The sequence below is a fragment of the Pecten maximus genome, chromosome 13, assembly GCF_902652985.1.
Source record: "Pecten maximus chromosome 13, xPecMax1.1, whole genome shotgun sequence".
Taxonomy (NCBI): Eukaryota; Metazoa; Mollusca; class Bivalvia; order Pectinida; family Pectinidae; genus Pecten; species Pecten maximus.
Genome location: NC_047027.1, coordinates 26,860,989 through 26,878,716, shown reverse-complemented (window position 1 = coordinate 26,878,716; position 17,728 = coordinate 26,860,989). Strand labels below are relative to the sequence as shown.

The following is a 17,728-nucleotide window of genomic DNA, read 5'->3' as shown; positions in this document are numbered from 1 at the left end:
TTTCGTTTTCGCTCCATCGCGTACTGATTAGGGTAATTAGGCCGACCGCGACCTACATAGTTAGCAATATGGCATCGAGTCAAGTATGAAATTTTGACTAGAGTAAAGCGAGGGTCTATACGGACGGAATAAAACACCTAGATGGGACTAAATGGGTGTTCTGGGGTAAATAAATATCTCATTTATCCATATATGTAAGGTAGGTGTTATGTCACTCCCGATTTTATTGTATTTACACCAGATTCTTAGCGACACCAAACGGTGTCGGATAATTCCACGTTTTCATATAGTAGTGCGCTCTGGCCCTACACCAGACATGGTGACAGGGCCAGAGAAAACTCGGGCTAGTACCCGTGGTTACACGTTTTAAAGTTTTTTTTCAGTTTAAAATTATTTGTTTCTTGATTTATGTTCAAGTACAGTAGAGCATCGATATTAAGCACTTATTTCATATAGATCTAGATCTAGTATTGATCAATATAATATAAATATTGGCAATGTATATTGATTTAATGCAGTTCAGTTATATGTACATCCTGTGATTTTTACCGTCTGTCGAGTGTATCTCTACCGGGCGTTGCCTGTCGGTATTCCGCACTCGCGATTTGGCTGTATTTATTATCACCCCACATACTGTGACGTAGTGCGCATACCAAGGACGCTACTTCGTGTTGTGGCCTGTGGATGTAACGCAGGACTTCAAGGTATCGACGATATATGTAAGTTTTGTTATTTATTTTACAGGGAATACGACTCTCATTGATCAACACATGAATAATGTACACATGGATAAAGTATCAAAAATGAGGAGTCCTTCTGTAGAATAATTTTGTCATTAAACTTAAAGGTGTCCCGGAATGATGTGAACAGTTCTACATGTAGTAGCCCGAGTTTCCTCTGGCTCTGACAGTATATGTAGTATCAAGCACAGATCACAGGCGTTTGAAGTTCTGACTGTAAACTGAGATATAGATTCTAATACCATATAAAAATAAGGGTATTTACTATAAAAAAAGAAATACCCTTATTTTTTATATGGTATATCACAATTTACAGTCAGAACTTCAAGGGTCAGATTAAACTTGCGCTACATATGTAGCCTGTATTGTACAATGACTTTTGGAAATTGGAATGTATTCTGTTGATGACAAGGGTAGATGGCATACACATACACGTACTTAGCCCAAGTTCCATCTGGCCCGACACCATACGTCAAGACATGATGTCAGGGCCAGGGGAAACTCGGGCTAACATGTATAGTACTGTATTGTAGGAATTATCACATTATCTTAATAAGTATGTTTATGATAAGTAGTGGTGAATTTTGGGGTTGAAATTATTTCACATGAATATTGTCTCTCAAGTTGATATGTTGAGTGCTCTATAAATAACTGAATTTATTTTTCAGAAGATACACTGCGAGTGATTAAAAAGACATAGAAGACTCAGTTTTTGTCGAAATGGACACCGATGGGAAGGCAGACAGTGATTCTATGATGCACCAGGCTCAGCATATATGGTCAATGCTGGATGACATGGCCAACTCCGACCCCAAGGCTTACAAAAACTTCATAGACAAACATATTAAGGAGGGCCAAGAGTTTATGTCACCGCCCACACCACATATGTGTGTTCAGACCATGATGGTGAGTCATGGGTGGTATTTCCAAACTAACCAGTCAATATATGAATGTGAAATATTTGATAAAAAATGTCATAATTTTCGGTCAGTGTTGAATTGGGTTGACTTGTTTGATGTTAGTATGAGTTTCCTCTGGCATTAACACCATGACATGGTGTAAGGACCAGAGGAAACTCAGACTAGTTTGACTTTGATGTATGTGATATCACATTCACGCTTAAGATAGATCATCTAATTATTGGTACAGTTATGGGGACTAAAATAATTTTGCATGGGCCTGTACTGTAGACAGGGGTATCTCAACCCGAGTGTAGGAGTTTGGCCAGTCAGCACTCAACTTGACGAGCACTAGCCAGCCAAATTCTGACACGAGGGTTGAAATATCCTTGTCCACGGAACAGGCCATGTTTGATTATATTTATGATGCACTTATTATTAAAACAAGTAACAAAATCTAAATGTATCCCATCCATAGCAACAATTTTATCACATTGTGAAGTATGTGAGAACAGCCCTTTAAAATAATTTAGAATTTTCTCAAAATTAGTTTTGAAAAATTATGAAACAATACTAGTCTAGATTTACAATTTAAAAAAAAATGAAAAGAAAAAAAGTTGAAAGAAAAAAAAAAGTTTGTGAAGAAAAATGTCAAAAAGAAAAAAATAGATTTTCATATGATAAACCATATTTATTGTCTTACCAGCACAATGCATTTTTTTCTTAGCTACCAGAAAGAAAGACCTTCTTCATCAATTTTTGTTCCTGGGCAAGGGTACCAGTACCTAAGTCACCAGAGGACGCTGTACCCGTCACTGGTACCGATATCACGGAAGGAAGAGATAAGTACGGTATGTAGAGATGATCTATTACACAGGGGTCAACATTAACTTTTTTCTGCACTTGTCCCTTTGGACAAGTAACATTTATATTCACTTGTCCGAATGAAATCATCACTTGTCCCACTTGAAAATTTTCAATTAAGTTTAATGATGTTTTTTCAATGTCTTTGTGTCATGCAGTAAAAGGATAACATTGAATAGACAACTATATATTACTGATATTTATTGGTGTTTTGTCCAAGTTACTTAATGAAAAAGAAACAATGCTACTGACTGCCTATTTTTGATTTACAGAAACTAAAGTAGTAGAATGGAAATAAACTGACTAGGACATGAACATAATTGTAGAAATGCAATAGTGCATAAACATCTGAGATGCTATTTATGCTAAATCTTGCAATAAATAGTGAGCCTGATAGTATCAGCATATGCCGCCACTTAGTCCTTCAAATTAACTTACAATTTCCTTGTACGCTTTTATTCATATTCCCTTTTTTTTCCAATATGCATATTCAATTCAAAGACACCAATGGGGTTGATTGAATATTTTCGAAAAACATGGAAAGTTTAGTTATCATCTTCATAGTGTTCCGAATTTTCGTTTCTTTTTTATCATATATGTATAATGTGAAGTCTTGTGAATGTTGATTTCAGAATATAAATAAACAACATGAAGACAATATTTGTTACTTGTTCTGTCGGACAAGTGTTTTGATACATTCACTTGTCCGACAGCAGTTTAAGTCTGGTAGCGGACAAGCCTTAATGTCGACCCCTGTTACAGTACAGAGAATATCTGCTAACACAATTGATTATTTATACATTTATGTTTGAAAACTGTTTTTTCATTCCACTTTTTATGTTAAGTGTAAAATAGTCAACTCTGTACTTAATTAAGACATTTATTCTCAGAACTATATGACAGATTTTACCCCTAAGTACAATACTCTTATCCTTGCCAAGTAAAATATGTGAAGTCCTGTCTTATCTGACACCTGTATAAACCAACATCTTGTCTGACACCCATCTATACTGACATCCTTTCTATTCCAACCCACAAGTGTTCTGACATCCTCTTATCTGGCCCCTGCATACTAAAATCATGTATAATCTGACCAATGTGTTTGGTGTTCTCTTGTCTAATGTGACCCCTGTGCATGCTGATCATGACATAAGGTCTAATCTGTTCCTAGATAATTGACATCTTGTCTTATCAGGTCCCTATATATACTGACATCTTGTGTTATTTGACACCTGTATATACTGGCATCCTGTCTTATCTGGCTCCTGTGTATACTGACATCCTGTGTTATCTGGCCCCTGTTTATACTGATATCCTGTGTTATCAGGCCCATGTGTATACTGACATCCTGTGGTATCTGGCCCCTGTGTATACTGATATCCTGTGTTAGTTGGCCCATGTGTATACTGATATCCTGTGTTATCTGGCCACTGTGTATACTGACATCCTGTGTTATCTGGTCCCTGTGTATACTGATATCCTGTGTTATCTGGCCATTGTGTATACTGGTATCCTGTATTATCTGGCCCCTGTGTATACTGACATCCTGTGTTATCTGGCCCTGTATATTATACTATAATCATGTATAATCTGACTGATGTGTGTGCTGTCATCTTGTCTAATGTGACACCTGTGCATACTGCATGATCATAACCAAGTCTAATCTAAGCCCTGATAATTCTGCAGGGCTTTTTCTCACTGGTTTGGGAAGGGACCTTTTTATCTCATTCGGGAAGAAAATTGGTGAATTGGGAAAGACTTTTTCAGGATTAAACTGCAAATTTTGGGAATTTGGCTTTAAAATGAAATAATTCTAATTGGGAATGGGGCCCATTAACGGCCCCAGAAAGCCCTCAGAAAAAGCCCTGTTCTGACATCCTGTCTATTCTGACCCCTGTGTATACTGACATAAAATATCATCAAATCCATGTGTATGATGAAATTATATTTAATCCATATGCCTGCTGACATCCTGTCTATCTTGCCAATTGGGGAAAAAGTGGAACTTCCCTTTTTATTCGGCTTTGTATCAGCAATTTTGTTTCTTTTCAGGATTTTATTCAATGACATCTTGTGCATTCAACCCCAAAGTTATTGAAGAGTATGGCCATGACACGAAATCTTTAGTAGATCGAGAGACGCTGATAAATTTGGCTATTGATTTCATCCAACATCAACATAAAGTCGAAATTTCAAGGAGTTTTACCTTGCTCCCAAAAGACATTCAACACAAAGGAGAGATAGACGTTCTCAATCAAAGTTTTTCGAAAAAAGCACAAAAGAGTGAACAGGAATTTGAAGAACAATTATCAGAATTAGAAACAAGTTTTGGACCACTGGCAGCCGGTGCCAAAAATTCCTTATTAAATAAATTAGCAAATATATCAACAGAAGAAAGCAGAAATTCCAAAAAATCAAACGGAAAGAGCACGGGGACAACATACGACTCTCCTACTATCAAAATGCCGAATCAGACCGAGGTGAAGAAAGCCGGGATCATTGAGGAGATTTCCTCTCAAAGTAACACCAGATTGACTTGTCCTGTATATACGATGGACTCTGTACAGGATGACGGTGGGAACATTAATCGTGTCGTCGTTAAGATTCAGTTACCAGGAGTAAAGAGTGTGAATGACTGTCAACTTGATATATCAAAGGTAAAAATGCTATTTTACATGTACCCAAATACTAAGTCTGAAGGGGACCATTTGCCCCATATTTTCCAAAATGGCCCACTAAAACTAAAAAATTTCTTCTATTTTCTATGTTTCTGCCGATACGATTTCTGAAATCTTGTCAAAATGGCCCATGATTTTTGGGTCCAGGGTGAAACCCTGTTTTCTATAAAAAAATTCTTGTTTGGACTGTTATTAAAGAAGAAAATTAATAGAAAATGATATCTTGATATATTCAATATCTTTCGTTTCTCAAGTATGAAAGAAAATCAATCGATTAGGAGAAATACACTTTTTCGCTCGCCTCTCAAAGAGAGGGGGAACTTTAATATTGTCCCCCAGCATTGGAGCCGCATCAGTGTTGGTGTCTAAATGTGTAAGTGTTGAAAGGCATCAGTTAACTCCTTTATATTTGTACTAGGGTAGTAATATTTTGATTGAGAATTGCTTTGACTGCTTACTTGATAATGCAAAACCTAAAATTCATATTACAGTCAAACCTGCTCTATAACGACTGCCTGTCTATAATGACATTAAAGACATCAGATCTACGCTATTTTCCTTAGTCTGTACTATATGATGTGTAATGTGAAATGCGACTTTTGCATGTTAAAAATCAGAATATGTAATTATTATCGTCACAATAATAATTATTTGACAGAAAATAATTGTTAGTATCTCATTCATTACGATTATGACAATGAAAACAATGTTCAGTATTTCAAAAATTCAACTTGTAAGTCATTTCCCTGAAAATTGGACATACTGTATATTTTTTCTTGTGAATTACTGACTAATTTTCTGACTTTCTGATTAATTTCTGACTTTAGAAATTAAAAGTCCCCGGATATCTGCAGGAAATAAAAGTAAAATGTTTGTTTTTCAGGATGACCTTCAGCTGACCGTAGAAAACTGTTACGACCTTCACCTGGTCCTGCCTTGTCAGATAATGGATGATGATGCTGTAGCCAAGTTCAGCAAAAAGGCTTCGGTGTTGACAGTAACTTTACCAGCAGTGGGGAAATTGTGACAGTGAAACCGGATACCTTGTATTTCATATTTCATCTCAAAGTAAAACACTCAGGTCAAACCAGACGCTTTGTAAATTGACAATGATAAATTATTATAAAGTAATTATCTCCCTTGAATACAAAGACTGTGAAAACAGATAATGTGTATTACATTTGTTCTAAACGCTTTCAGAATCAATGTGGTATGTATTTGTTGATTTTTCTATATACTGCAAACTAGGAGAAATCAGTTTTACCCAGCCTGTCCATTTAACCCCTAGCTGACAATATAATTTGCATGTCAATCTTTTGTTTTAAAACAACCTGATCAAATATATAAAACTCATATACAATGTACTTGATGAATTATTGAAAAATTGAATACAATTATGCAGAAGGCTAATAAGAAAGCTGAAATTGAAAATATTTTTCATATCTGATATGTTTTATTTATTTTTGTATGTTTATATCATATCATTTGTCACATCAATGTAAATATATACATTTTTAGATTACTTCATTAAATGAATACCATACCGTGACATTATTGTATATTTAATTTCTACTATTGAAAGTGAGAGGTTGCTAGTTTGAAGCGTGGCATGGTCATGGTATTTTTGATGACTCCTTCCTATTGTAGCGGAACTGGACTAGGTCGAAGGTCGATCATCGGCAACCAGATAGCTCAATTGGGAGAGCATCTGACTAGTGTTCGGAGGTCCCGGGTTCGAACCTCGATCTGGCCACGTTACCTGGTCATAAGAATACTGGCAACCAGTCTGTACTGACACCATATACTGACACCATATACTGACATCATATACTGACACCATATACTGACATCGTATACTGACACCCTATACTGACACCAATTACTGACACCGTATACTGACACCATATACTGACACCATATACTGACACCATATACTGACACCAAGTACTGACATCATATACTGACACCCTATACTGACACCGTATACTGACACCATATACTGACATCATATACTGACACCATTTATGATATACTGACACCATATACTGTCACCATATACTGACACCATATACTGATATCGTATACTGACATCGTATACTGACACCATATACTGACACCATATACTGACACCATATACTGACACCATATACTTACATCATATACTGACACCCTATACTGACATCGTATACTGACACCCTATACTGACACCAATTACTGACACCGTATACTGACACCATATACTGACACCATATACTGACACCATATACTGACACCAAGTACTGACATCATATACTGACACCGTATACTGACACCGTATACTGACACCATATACTGACATCATATACTGACACCATTTATGATATACTGACACCATATACTGTCACCATATACTGACACCATATACTGATATCGTATACTGACATCGTATACTGACACCATATACTGACACCATATACTGACACCATAAACTGACACCATATACTGACATCGTTTACTGACACCATATACTGACACCATATACTGACACCATATACTGACACCCTATACTGAAACCATATACTGACATCGTATACTGACACCCTATACTGACATCGTATACTGACACCATATAGTGACACCATATACTGACACCAAATACTGACATCATATACTGACACCATATACATGTTCTGAAATCATATACTGACACCCTATACTGACACCCTATACTGACAACCTATACTGACACCATATACTGACATCATATACTGACACCATATACTGACACCATATACTGACATAGTATACTGACACCATATACTGACATCATATACTGACACCATATACTGACACCATTTACTGACATCGTATACTGACACCATATACTGACACCATATAGTGACACCATATACTGACATCATATACTGACACCATATACTGACACCATATACTGACACCATATACTGAAACCATATACTGACATCGTATCCTTACATATACTGACATCGTATACTGACACCATATACTGACATCGTATACTGACACCATATACTGACACCATATACTGACACCATATACTGACATCATATACTGACACCATATACTGACACCATATAGTGACACCATATACTGACACCATATACTGACACCAAATACTGACATCGTATACTGACACCATTTACTGACACCATATACTGACATCGTATACTGACACCAAATACTGACATCATATACTGACACCATATACTGACACCATATACTGACACCCTATACTGACACCCTATACTGACACCCTATACTGACACCCTATACTGACACCATATACTGACACCATATACTGTCGAACTCAATTCTGCCTGGTCATAATACACTGTATACATGTACTGACAGACAGTCCATAATGACACCATTTACATACTTCATCTTCACCTGATCATATTATACTGACACACAGTCCGTTATGGAACAATGATATGGTGTTCCATTAGGGCCAAATTTCCAATATCGCACCTTCGCTCCTTCGACCTCAACGCGAAGGAGCGAAAACACATGGCGAAGGAGCGAAAACACGATGGCGAAGGAGCAAAAACACATGGCGAAGGAACGAAAACAGATTGCGAAGGAGCGAAAATACTATGGCGAAGGAGCGAAAACACGATGTCGGTGAAGGAGCGATGGAACTTCGCTCCTTCGGCGTCGTGTTTTCGCTCCTTCGCCATCGTATTTTCGCTCCTTCGCGTTCGGAAGTTCGATGGAGGTATACCTTGTTTCGAGAAGTGTCCGTTTTTTTTCATTCCCTGATTAATGTTCAGTGGTTTCAGAAATTAGAAAAATGTCACAAGTACACTATATATTGATATACGACATTATTTTAATGAAGTAAGTTGTACAAAATTGATCTACAAGGACTACCAATTCATGTGCATACATGTCTATTTGAATGTACACAACTTTAAGGCTCAAAATTAATTTTGTGCTTGACTCTTTGATTCTGAATGAGAATAATATTGCAAAGAACAGGAACAAAATGTAATCGTTCACCACAATGAAATACATATAGCTTTCAAACATTCAGAAATATTACTTTTCTATCTATGATTTGATCCTTAATTAAAGATATTAATCTACTTGCATGTTTAGTAATAACGACCATATATTATATTAAGAAACACTGACTTAGTCACGTGACGCCACCAGAAAGTTGGAAAACAATCATTTCAGAATAACACCACCTATATAAGTATATATCCCCTGCAGCTATAACAAATTATTGATTATGTAGTGTAAGGTACCTTCCAGCAGCTATGCCATGCTCCGGCATCCCAAAACCTGTCCACTCCCTTCGATTTCCTCTTTTTGATACGAAGATTTAATAGTGTTTATAAATGAAGCCTTAAATACCAGACAACCAAATTGTTTAGAGTTTTAAATAAAAAAGATAATTACGCAAACACTAAATTTGAGTTAAATATTGTTGTTTTATCATATAAATTCTACAATTGTCATAAATGGTTAATCAACACTTTCAATTCAGTGAGTTTTAACCCTATTTTTTCGTCGACTTTCAGTATAGTTTCCCTAAGACAAAAAAAAATGTATTTTCCAAAAAATTCAGTGGTACATGCATTTTCCCAAAGGGAAACAGTAATAAGATAACTACTAAATATGTTAATCTGAAAGTTAAATGAAGTGTGGGCGGAGAGAAGTTTTCATAAATATTTCGGTTCATTGAGCCACTTTTTCAACTTGGATAAGATACATATATACATACAATAGGATCAGTCCCCTAACGGAACACCATACAATGAACACTATGTCTTGTTTCCTTTAGAGTACAAAACCCACCAACCTTCCTCCCTCATGTTAACCTGTAAAGAAACCCTTTACACTTATTTACACTTAGGCAAACTAAAGTTGGACTTTATTACGCTTACGGTCATCCACACATTTCCAATAATAATGACGCCGATTATATCGCTTTGTCCATCGTCAATCTTCATGGCGGGAACTTTTCTTTATACTTGACAGTTTTTCACATCTGGCGTGTCATGGTAATTAATATAAACGGTGTAAATACGAAAACAATGTAGGCCATGTTCAGGTTATTGTAAGGAAGCTAACGATCAGAAAATCGATGTTTTGACGCCTTTCAATGCTGACTAATTAGCGATTAAACCATAAGGGTAAATCTTTAAGTAAAGATGGCGGCTAGAGGCTGGCGTAAAAAAATCATTTATACCGTTAAATCATGTATCTGATCAATGTGGTCAATGTATTTCTAGGTATTTAAAAACCGCAAAATATCGATATATCCAAACGTAAAATTAGTTAAAGAGCTCGCCAAGAGCCAATTTCTTTGTGACAGCCCGGTCATATTTAGGCTGGAATATTGAGACTTATGTAATATCTAGTTGTCAATATATTTTTCTGTTTAAGGTAGGATTTCCAAGCAGACTATATTTGATTAGAATTTGAAAATCCAATAACAAACAAAAGAAATGCTAGTTCATTATTTGTGATAAGAGGGCATTGTACAAGGAACGTGCCTCTCTGTACCCTTATTGATAAATGTATAAGACACAATCTATCTTCTAATAAGGTATCAATTTTAATGGGAAAAGTTAGGTTAAACCCACGTTTGGGACAAAATCATCTTGTTATATATATCTTCGAGACAAAAATTGTTTATATGCTTAGGAATGTGTTATTTTCTATTTTTTTAAGAGACGATGAGTACAATGTGTATTTATTCATTCATTTGTCTTTGTTTATTCATCTATTTGTTTGATTATTTGTTACATGAAATTCGAACGGCTAAGAAGTAGTTAAAAGAAGTTTCTTTACCTACATCATTCACAAAGAATTGGTCTATTTGGAAATATCGGCAAGGAGAAGCTGAGATTTTTTATTTATTTAGAGACCCCGTGGTTCACATGCTAAGGGACCCCATGTCAACATGAATAGCAGATAATAAACATTCCTAATTCTGAAATTATACGGCCACAAGAAACACGGCACATTATCTGTTATTTTTCATTTACATAAGTCGACTTGTACAACATAAGTTTGCCATGGATATTGCTTTGTAATAGAGAAAATGCGATTTTCAAAGTGAAATATGAACATTTGCTCCGACTGGCCAAACTGTGCCGAGGTGTTTGAAATAACCTTGCAGTATTCAACCACATTCATCGACGTAAAAGATCACCGAAATGTCGCCGCTGTCCGTGGGCTAATTTAAAAATAAATGAAGAAATCAAGAAACATATTTCCTTAGACGACCTATAAGCTACTCTCTACCACTTCAGAATAGAGACCCCGTGTTCACAGTTCAGAAACCCCGACGTGGATCTTGGACACGTGGTTACTTGTAAAGGTACTCTGTTTGCCTATACAATTAGCAGGTGAACTTGTTCTTCATTAAGTCCTCGATCCCGGTAACAGCGGTCTGTACCACGACTTCATACATAACGGGAATATGTTCAATGTAGGAATACTAACAGAGGAGAATTGACGGTAAGTGTTTAAACAGGTGACAACATAAGATTTAAATTGTTTATTTCAACTGTGGCGTAGGTAGATTACTCATTAAATTTATCACTTCAGTTTTTACTGATGTCTGTGTCTAAATTTTATTAACAAAAATTATATCTTTATAAAAATTTCCCAGATTATGATATTTCTGTTTCATAAAATTGCTAGTAGATAAGTAACCAATCCTACAGGGGGTGTCAGTGTTTCATATGACAATCGGAGTGAAATGAATATGAAGTCGGAACAATGTTGAAACAGGACGAAATAGGCCCAAACGAAAAAAAAAAGAAACATATTTTCGACCTTTGGAACCAGATCGCCGCATTATTTTTTGAACTAATGGCGAGTAATCGTTTAAAACGGAACGAAACGGAAAATCAGCGAGGTCGAAGCGATTTTATAGTAAGCATTACATATAATCAGTAATAATGAGCACAGGCGTCTGTTTCCGGTAAATATTTGCAGAAAAACAAGAAATATCTTTTAAACAGATAAACGGCATAGTTTTAGTGCTGGTGGTTATAATGTAAATCTGCTTGTAAAATAAATTAAGAACTAAAGCGTTTCAGCACGGATAACAAAATGATATCAGATTGAATCATTTTTTTGTGATAATAAGACTGCATTTGAATCAGGAATATACTTTTATCAATGTGTTATTTGAAAAGATACATCCACTTATTCAGCTTGCATTCAATCTTAACCTTGTTTCGTTTTTATTTGCATATCTGCATTTTGTATTTACCGCTACATTGACCAATCACATACTTCATCTTGACCAGTAACGCCACCTGTCGCGTTATATCCGTGGCAAAAAGAATATTATACGGCTATGCCGAAAAATATTAAACTCCTACCCCTATTTCTATATCAACATTGACTTCTGTTCCGGTTTGAAATTAAAAACGAAGATTAAGATAATCACGTCCTGTAACAAAGTAAGAGATAGTAACCTTGAAGTTAAAATGTAGAATTCTTTTGATGCACGAAATAAAACCTTAATGATTTATCATAATGATAAATTTATGCATGGAGCGTAAACTGAATAGCACCCTTCTAATAATGTCACATACAGGTTTAATCATGGAGTAGACTTTGGCATCCACTTAATATCTTGTTTTCATAAAGAAGACTATTTCGACAGTCGATAAATCAATTTGTATTTTGAATAGGTAAAAGAAGATAATAATGTAAATTGTTTTGTTTCCCATGTAACATATTTCCACGTGTCTGAGTGTTCAAATAAAACCCAGAATATTAATTAAGTCTATTTCAACAGTCGATATACCAATTTGTATTTTAGGTAAATCAATTTTACCGAAGAGATGGTGATAATTGAAGGATCTAGTTGGCTGGAGGACGTCTCCAACGTTGATCAATCATACAGTTCATCCGTACTGACCACGACTGCCGCGACTCTGGTCATCTGTCTGGCTACCTGTGTTAGAGAGAAAACATCTAAGGCCTCTACCTATAACACCTTGACCAGTACCTGTGATTGCTACGACAGTCTGACCACTTCGACGTCAGTGAAAGGAAATCGACTTTGGACGCGTAAGGACAGTTTTTTCTTATTATTTCCTGTCCTATAAGTTTAATCAGTCTCCAATATCTTCTTCAATCGGAAAAGAAGCTTTTTTTATTAACACATTCAGGTATGTCCCTGCCATATATTTGATTTTCCATTCTATGCAATACCGGTAAACACACCACATTTCTTCTTAAAGATCGAGTAACAATGGTCTATTGCTGTATATGGTAGTAATTTAAATCTTTCAACTGCAGCTTCAGATATATTGGTGATGTGTCATGTGTCAATGAATTATATCACAACTCGACCGTGACATTTCAGGTCATGATTACCTGAACTAGGAACCTCCGATCAGAGTGTGTTGTCCTCACAAAGTAGGAACCTCCGATCAGAGGATACAATCCTACCAAAGTAGGGGCCTCCGATCAGAGGGTGAAATCCTACCAAAGTAGGGGCCTCCGATCAGAGGGTGAAATCCTACCAAAGTAGGGACATCCGATCAGAGGGATTTGTCATTTTCAGGTCCATTTCTTGACATGAATTTGATACGATGTGAAATTCAGAAATAATATAGGTCAATTTCAGGTCAATTTCAGGTCAATTTCAGGTCAAATTCAGGTCAATTTCAAGTCATTTTAGGTCAGATTTACCTGAAGACATTTTGCCAGTGAAACACTTTATCCTCCAGCCATATATCATTAAATTAGTTGTGGTAAAAATGGTTAAATGAATAATAATTAATTGTCCAGTGTTTGTGATCAATTGTACATAAAACATGTTTTAATTTTGAAAATCAAATCATTTCCAAAATTAATTATAAGCGTTGATTTCAATCTTTTTTCATACCCAATGAAAGTTTAAACAAGAAATATCTGGTGAAATAGATGCGTTTCAGCACGGATAACAAAATTATATCAGTTTGAATCATTATTGGTGGTAATAAGACTGCATTTAAATCAGGAATATGATTTTATTAATGTGTCATTTTAAAGATATATCCACTTATTCAGCTTTCATTCAATCTCACCTTTGTTTCGTTTTTAACTGCATATCTGCATTTTGCATTTTCCGCTACATTGACAATCACATACTTCATCTTGACCAGTAACGCCACCTGTCGCGTCATATCCGGGGCAAAAAGAATATTATACGGCTATGCCGAAAAATGACATCAATGCTTGAATGAAATATTTTGTCGTCAAGGGATGCATAGCTTATCATAATTAATATGTGTATTGTCCAGTAGAAAACGTTTATAAACAATGGAGAGAACAATGGGTCCATATCTATCCCACAGGTCACATTGAAGGATATTTATACAACAGTCAACTTGGCTGGTATATAAAAGTTGTTGCCGACCAACGGAAGTCGCACTGGGAAGCCGAGAGCGACTGCGCAGTGGATGGTGGACGGTTGGTTGTTTTGGATACCGTTGCTAAGCACACGTATATTACCGGACTACCAGAGGTGCTGTGTACGTATTGTTTTAAACAGTCAACAGGTTAATGGAACCATAGCCCAATGAATAAACCAAAATAGTTTTAAAATAACAAACTAATAATGTAATGCTATAATCCCTCAAAATATTCAACTGTCACATTTGCTTTTTATCGACATTTTATCTACTATTTTAAGGGACGAACGTCTTTAGTCACAGTATAAACGAACAAAATGTTAATACATTTAAGCATTGAACGGCTTTCAGTTGGCATTCATAGTCAATATGAACGCCAACTGAAAGCCGTTCAATGCTTATATTTACTATCTGCGATTTTTTATTTGTCGTGCGATTTTTTTTTTGAACTTTATTTTCAAATTCAAATTTCAGTTGGCAGTTCATAAGCTGGTGAACTCGCAACTGAATTGGTAGGGTTATATTGTGGCAGTGCCATACAATGGTAAATATAGATATATTTACATGTATATCATCATAAACCATGTGTAATATTATTATTGTGAAATAACTATTGGAAAAATCTAATTAATCAATGCGCAGCCGGTATGTAACTATATATGCTTGGAGATGTAACCATTACTCCTTAAAGAAATGACGAAAATGTGTCAACAATAAGCTTTACACATCATGAATGCTCCTGTTATTTGCAGATGAAAACTTCTACCGCCTTGGTGCAACTGATGTTGCAGTCGAAGACACGTTCGTTTGGGATACCGGAAGTGTAGTGTCGAGACAATCTCTCCTGTGGGGCGGTTACCAACCGGATAATAAATGGGGCTACCAGAACTGTCTGACCTTATACAAATGGTTGTATGATGATGTAACGTGCAACAGTACCATGAACTTTATCTGTGAACTTGTATAATGTGGAGTACGTTGTCTTTTTGTATTATTTCCAGGAAGAGAAAAATATGATTTATAATATGCTTTAGTTCCTATTGGATTTTACATATTGAAATATCCCCTCCAGAAATCAGTAATCAGTGTCCCCCGTATATCAGCCGCCGTCAGTGTCCCCCGGGAATCAGCCGCCGTCAGTGTCCCCCGGGAATCAGCCGCCGTCAGTGTCCCCCGGGAATCAGCCGCCGTCAGTGTCCCCCGGGAATCAACCGCCGTCAGTGTCCCCCGGGAATCAGCCGCCAATATTCCCCGGAAGTCAGCCGCCGCCAGTGTCTCCCGGGAATCAGCCGCCGTCAGTGTCTCCCGGGAATCAGCCGCCGTCAGTGTCTCCCGGGAATCAGCCGCCGTCAGTGTCTCCCGGGAATCAGCCGCCGCCAGTGTCTCCCGGGAATCAGCCGCCAATATTCCCCGGAAGTCAGCCGCCGTCAGTGTCCCCCGGGAATCAGCCGCCGTCAGTGTCCCCGGAAGTCAGCCGCCGTCAGTGTCCCCCGGGAATCAGCCGCCACTGTCCCCTGGAAATTAGTCGCTAGTTAGCCCCCGAAATCAGACATGTGTGCCCCGAAAATCGGCCATTAGTGTTCTCCGGGAAATCAGCCTCCAGTGTCCCCCGGGAATCAGCCGCCAATATTCCCCGGAAGTCAGCCGCCGCCAGTGTCTCCCGGGAATCAGCCGCCACTGTCCCCTGGAAATTAGTCACTAGTTACAATGAAGCGCTCTCTAGATTTAATATAATTCAAAATATGATGCTGAATTTATATCATCCAATACCATGACACTTTGATCTAAATTACTGAAGTTATTAAGCGATTTTTATCCTAATATGTCTTCTATATGCTCTATTTTATGTAACAATTAAAAATTAATAAATTATTTTATTTAGACAGGGTTACATATTTTGACTTCTATTTTCAATGTACAACACCACACTTTAAGAATTTACAAGACAATGCTCACATAGAAATAAGATACACAAATGATCTGTCTATAATCAACATGATTAGTACATTATAATTATCTTTATACGAATTGAGACAACTATACCAATTACAGAAATATGATGTAAAAAGTAATATCACAATTAGAATACAGACCAGGAGGCTGGTGACTGGGAAGCCCCTACCTAACAAGCTATCTGGCTGTAGTAAATAAATTAGGCAAAATTAAGTAAAGTGTATAATATATATATGTCAATGATTTAGAACATATGTTATGATAATATATATCACACGATACAGGCCGGAGAACAGGTGATTGGGTAGCCAATACCTACCAAACTCTCTGGCTGTGATACATGGCATATAGTGTAGTGACTATACATAGAAGTCTTTATAACAACTTATAAGGATAGCCTTAAAGATAAACACAAAAATCAAATCGGTTTGAAGATAACAAATCACACGTAAGCTTTTAATTTAAAATACTAAGTTATTGAATTAAAATAGTTGCTTAGATACACCTTTTTAAAAAGACAGAATGCTAGTAGCATTTCGTGTTTCATCGTAGATTAATACACATTTTAATACTCATTTTACAAATTATAAAAATCAAGAATATGCATCCACTTCAAGGAGGGTGGCGGTTGCAGTTAAACTATCATTGATATTCAAAATCATTCTTTCAGGTTTTTTTTTAAGTTTAAAAAGTCTATCCGTTATAGTGATGAATTTGAGGGATTACTCCAAACTGAAGAACATACCGGGTACATGAAATGTGGTAAAACGATAGTTGCATAAACTGTTTTGAACACTTTTTTTTTTTTTTTTTTTAACAAATCTAATCAACATGACTGCTTCAAGACAAGAAACTATCTATAAAAACTCCAAGCAATTTAGACCTTGGTTTGTTTTAGGTTTGTTTTTGTTTAACGTCCTATTAACAGCCAGGGTCATTTAAGGACGTGCCAGGTTTTGGAGGTGGAGGAAAGCCGGAGTACCCGGAGAAAAACCACCGGCCTACGGTCAGTACCTGGCAACTGCCCCACGTAGGTTTCGAACTCGCAATCCAGTGGTGGAGGGCTAGTGTTAAAATGTCGCGACACCTTAACCACTCGGCCACCGCGGCCCCATATTTAGACCAATTGAAAGTTTCCATGATAAATTCATCAAGTTTGATACACAGTTTTCTAAGTTGTTGGAATCAGCCAATTA

At 36.6% G+C, this 17,728-nt stretch overlaps 2 protein-coding genes across 2 annotated transcripts; both read left to right on the top strand.

Moving 5' to 3' along the window:
- The first annotated feature begins 627 nt into the window (after positions 1-627).
- LOC117341287 (PIH1 domain-containing protein 2-like) lies at positions 628-6,730 on the top strand. Its single transcript, XM_033903140.1, has 5 exons — positions 628-719; positions 1,409-1,646; positions 2,367-2,490; positions 4,556-5,160; positions 6,065-6,730. The coding sequence occupies exons 2-5, from the start codon at positions 1,461-1,463 to the stop codon at positions 6,206-6,208; spliced, it is 1,059 nt and encodes a 352-aa protein (XP_033759031.1). The 5' UTR covers positions 628-719; positions 1,409-1,460; the 3' UTR covers positions 6,209-6,730.
- Positions 6,731-10,771: 4,041 nt separating this feature from the next.
- Positions 10,772-16,443, top strand: LOC117340163 (perlucin-like). Its single transcript, XM_033901924.1, has 4 exons — positions 10,772-11,676; positions 12,998-13,248; positions 14,523-14,699; positions 15,332-16,443. The coding sequence occupies exons 2-4, from the start codon at positions 13,020-13,022 to the stop codon at positions 15,544-15,546; spliced, it is 621 nt and encodes a 206-aa protein (XP_033757815.1). The 5' UTR covers positions 10,772-11,676; positions 12,998-13,019; the 3' UTR covers positions 15,547-16,443.
- The last annotated feature ends 1,285 nt before the right edge of the window (positions 16,444-17,728 follow it).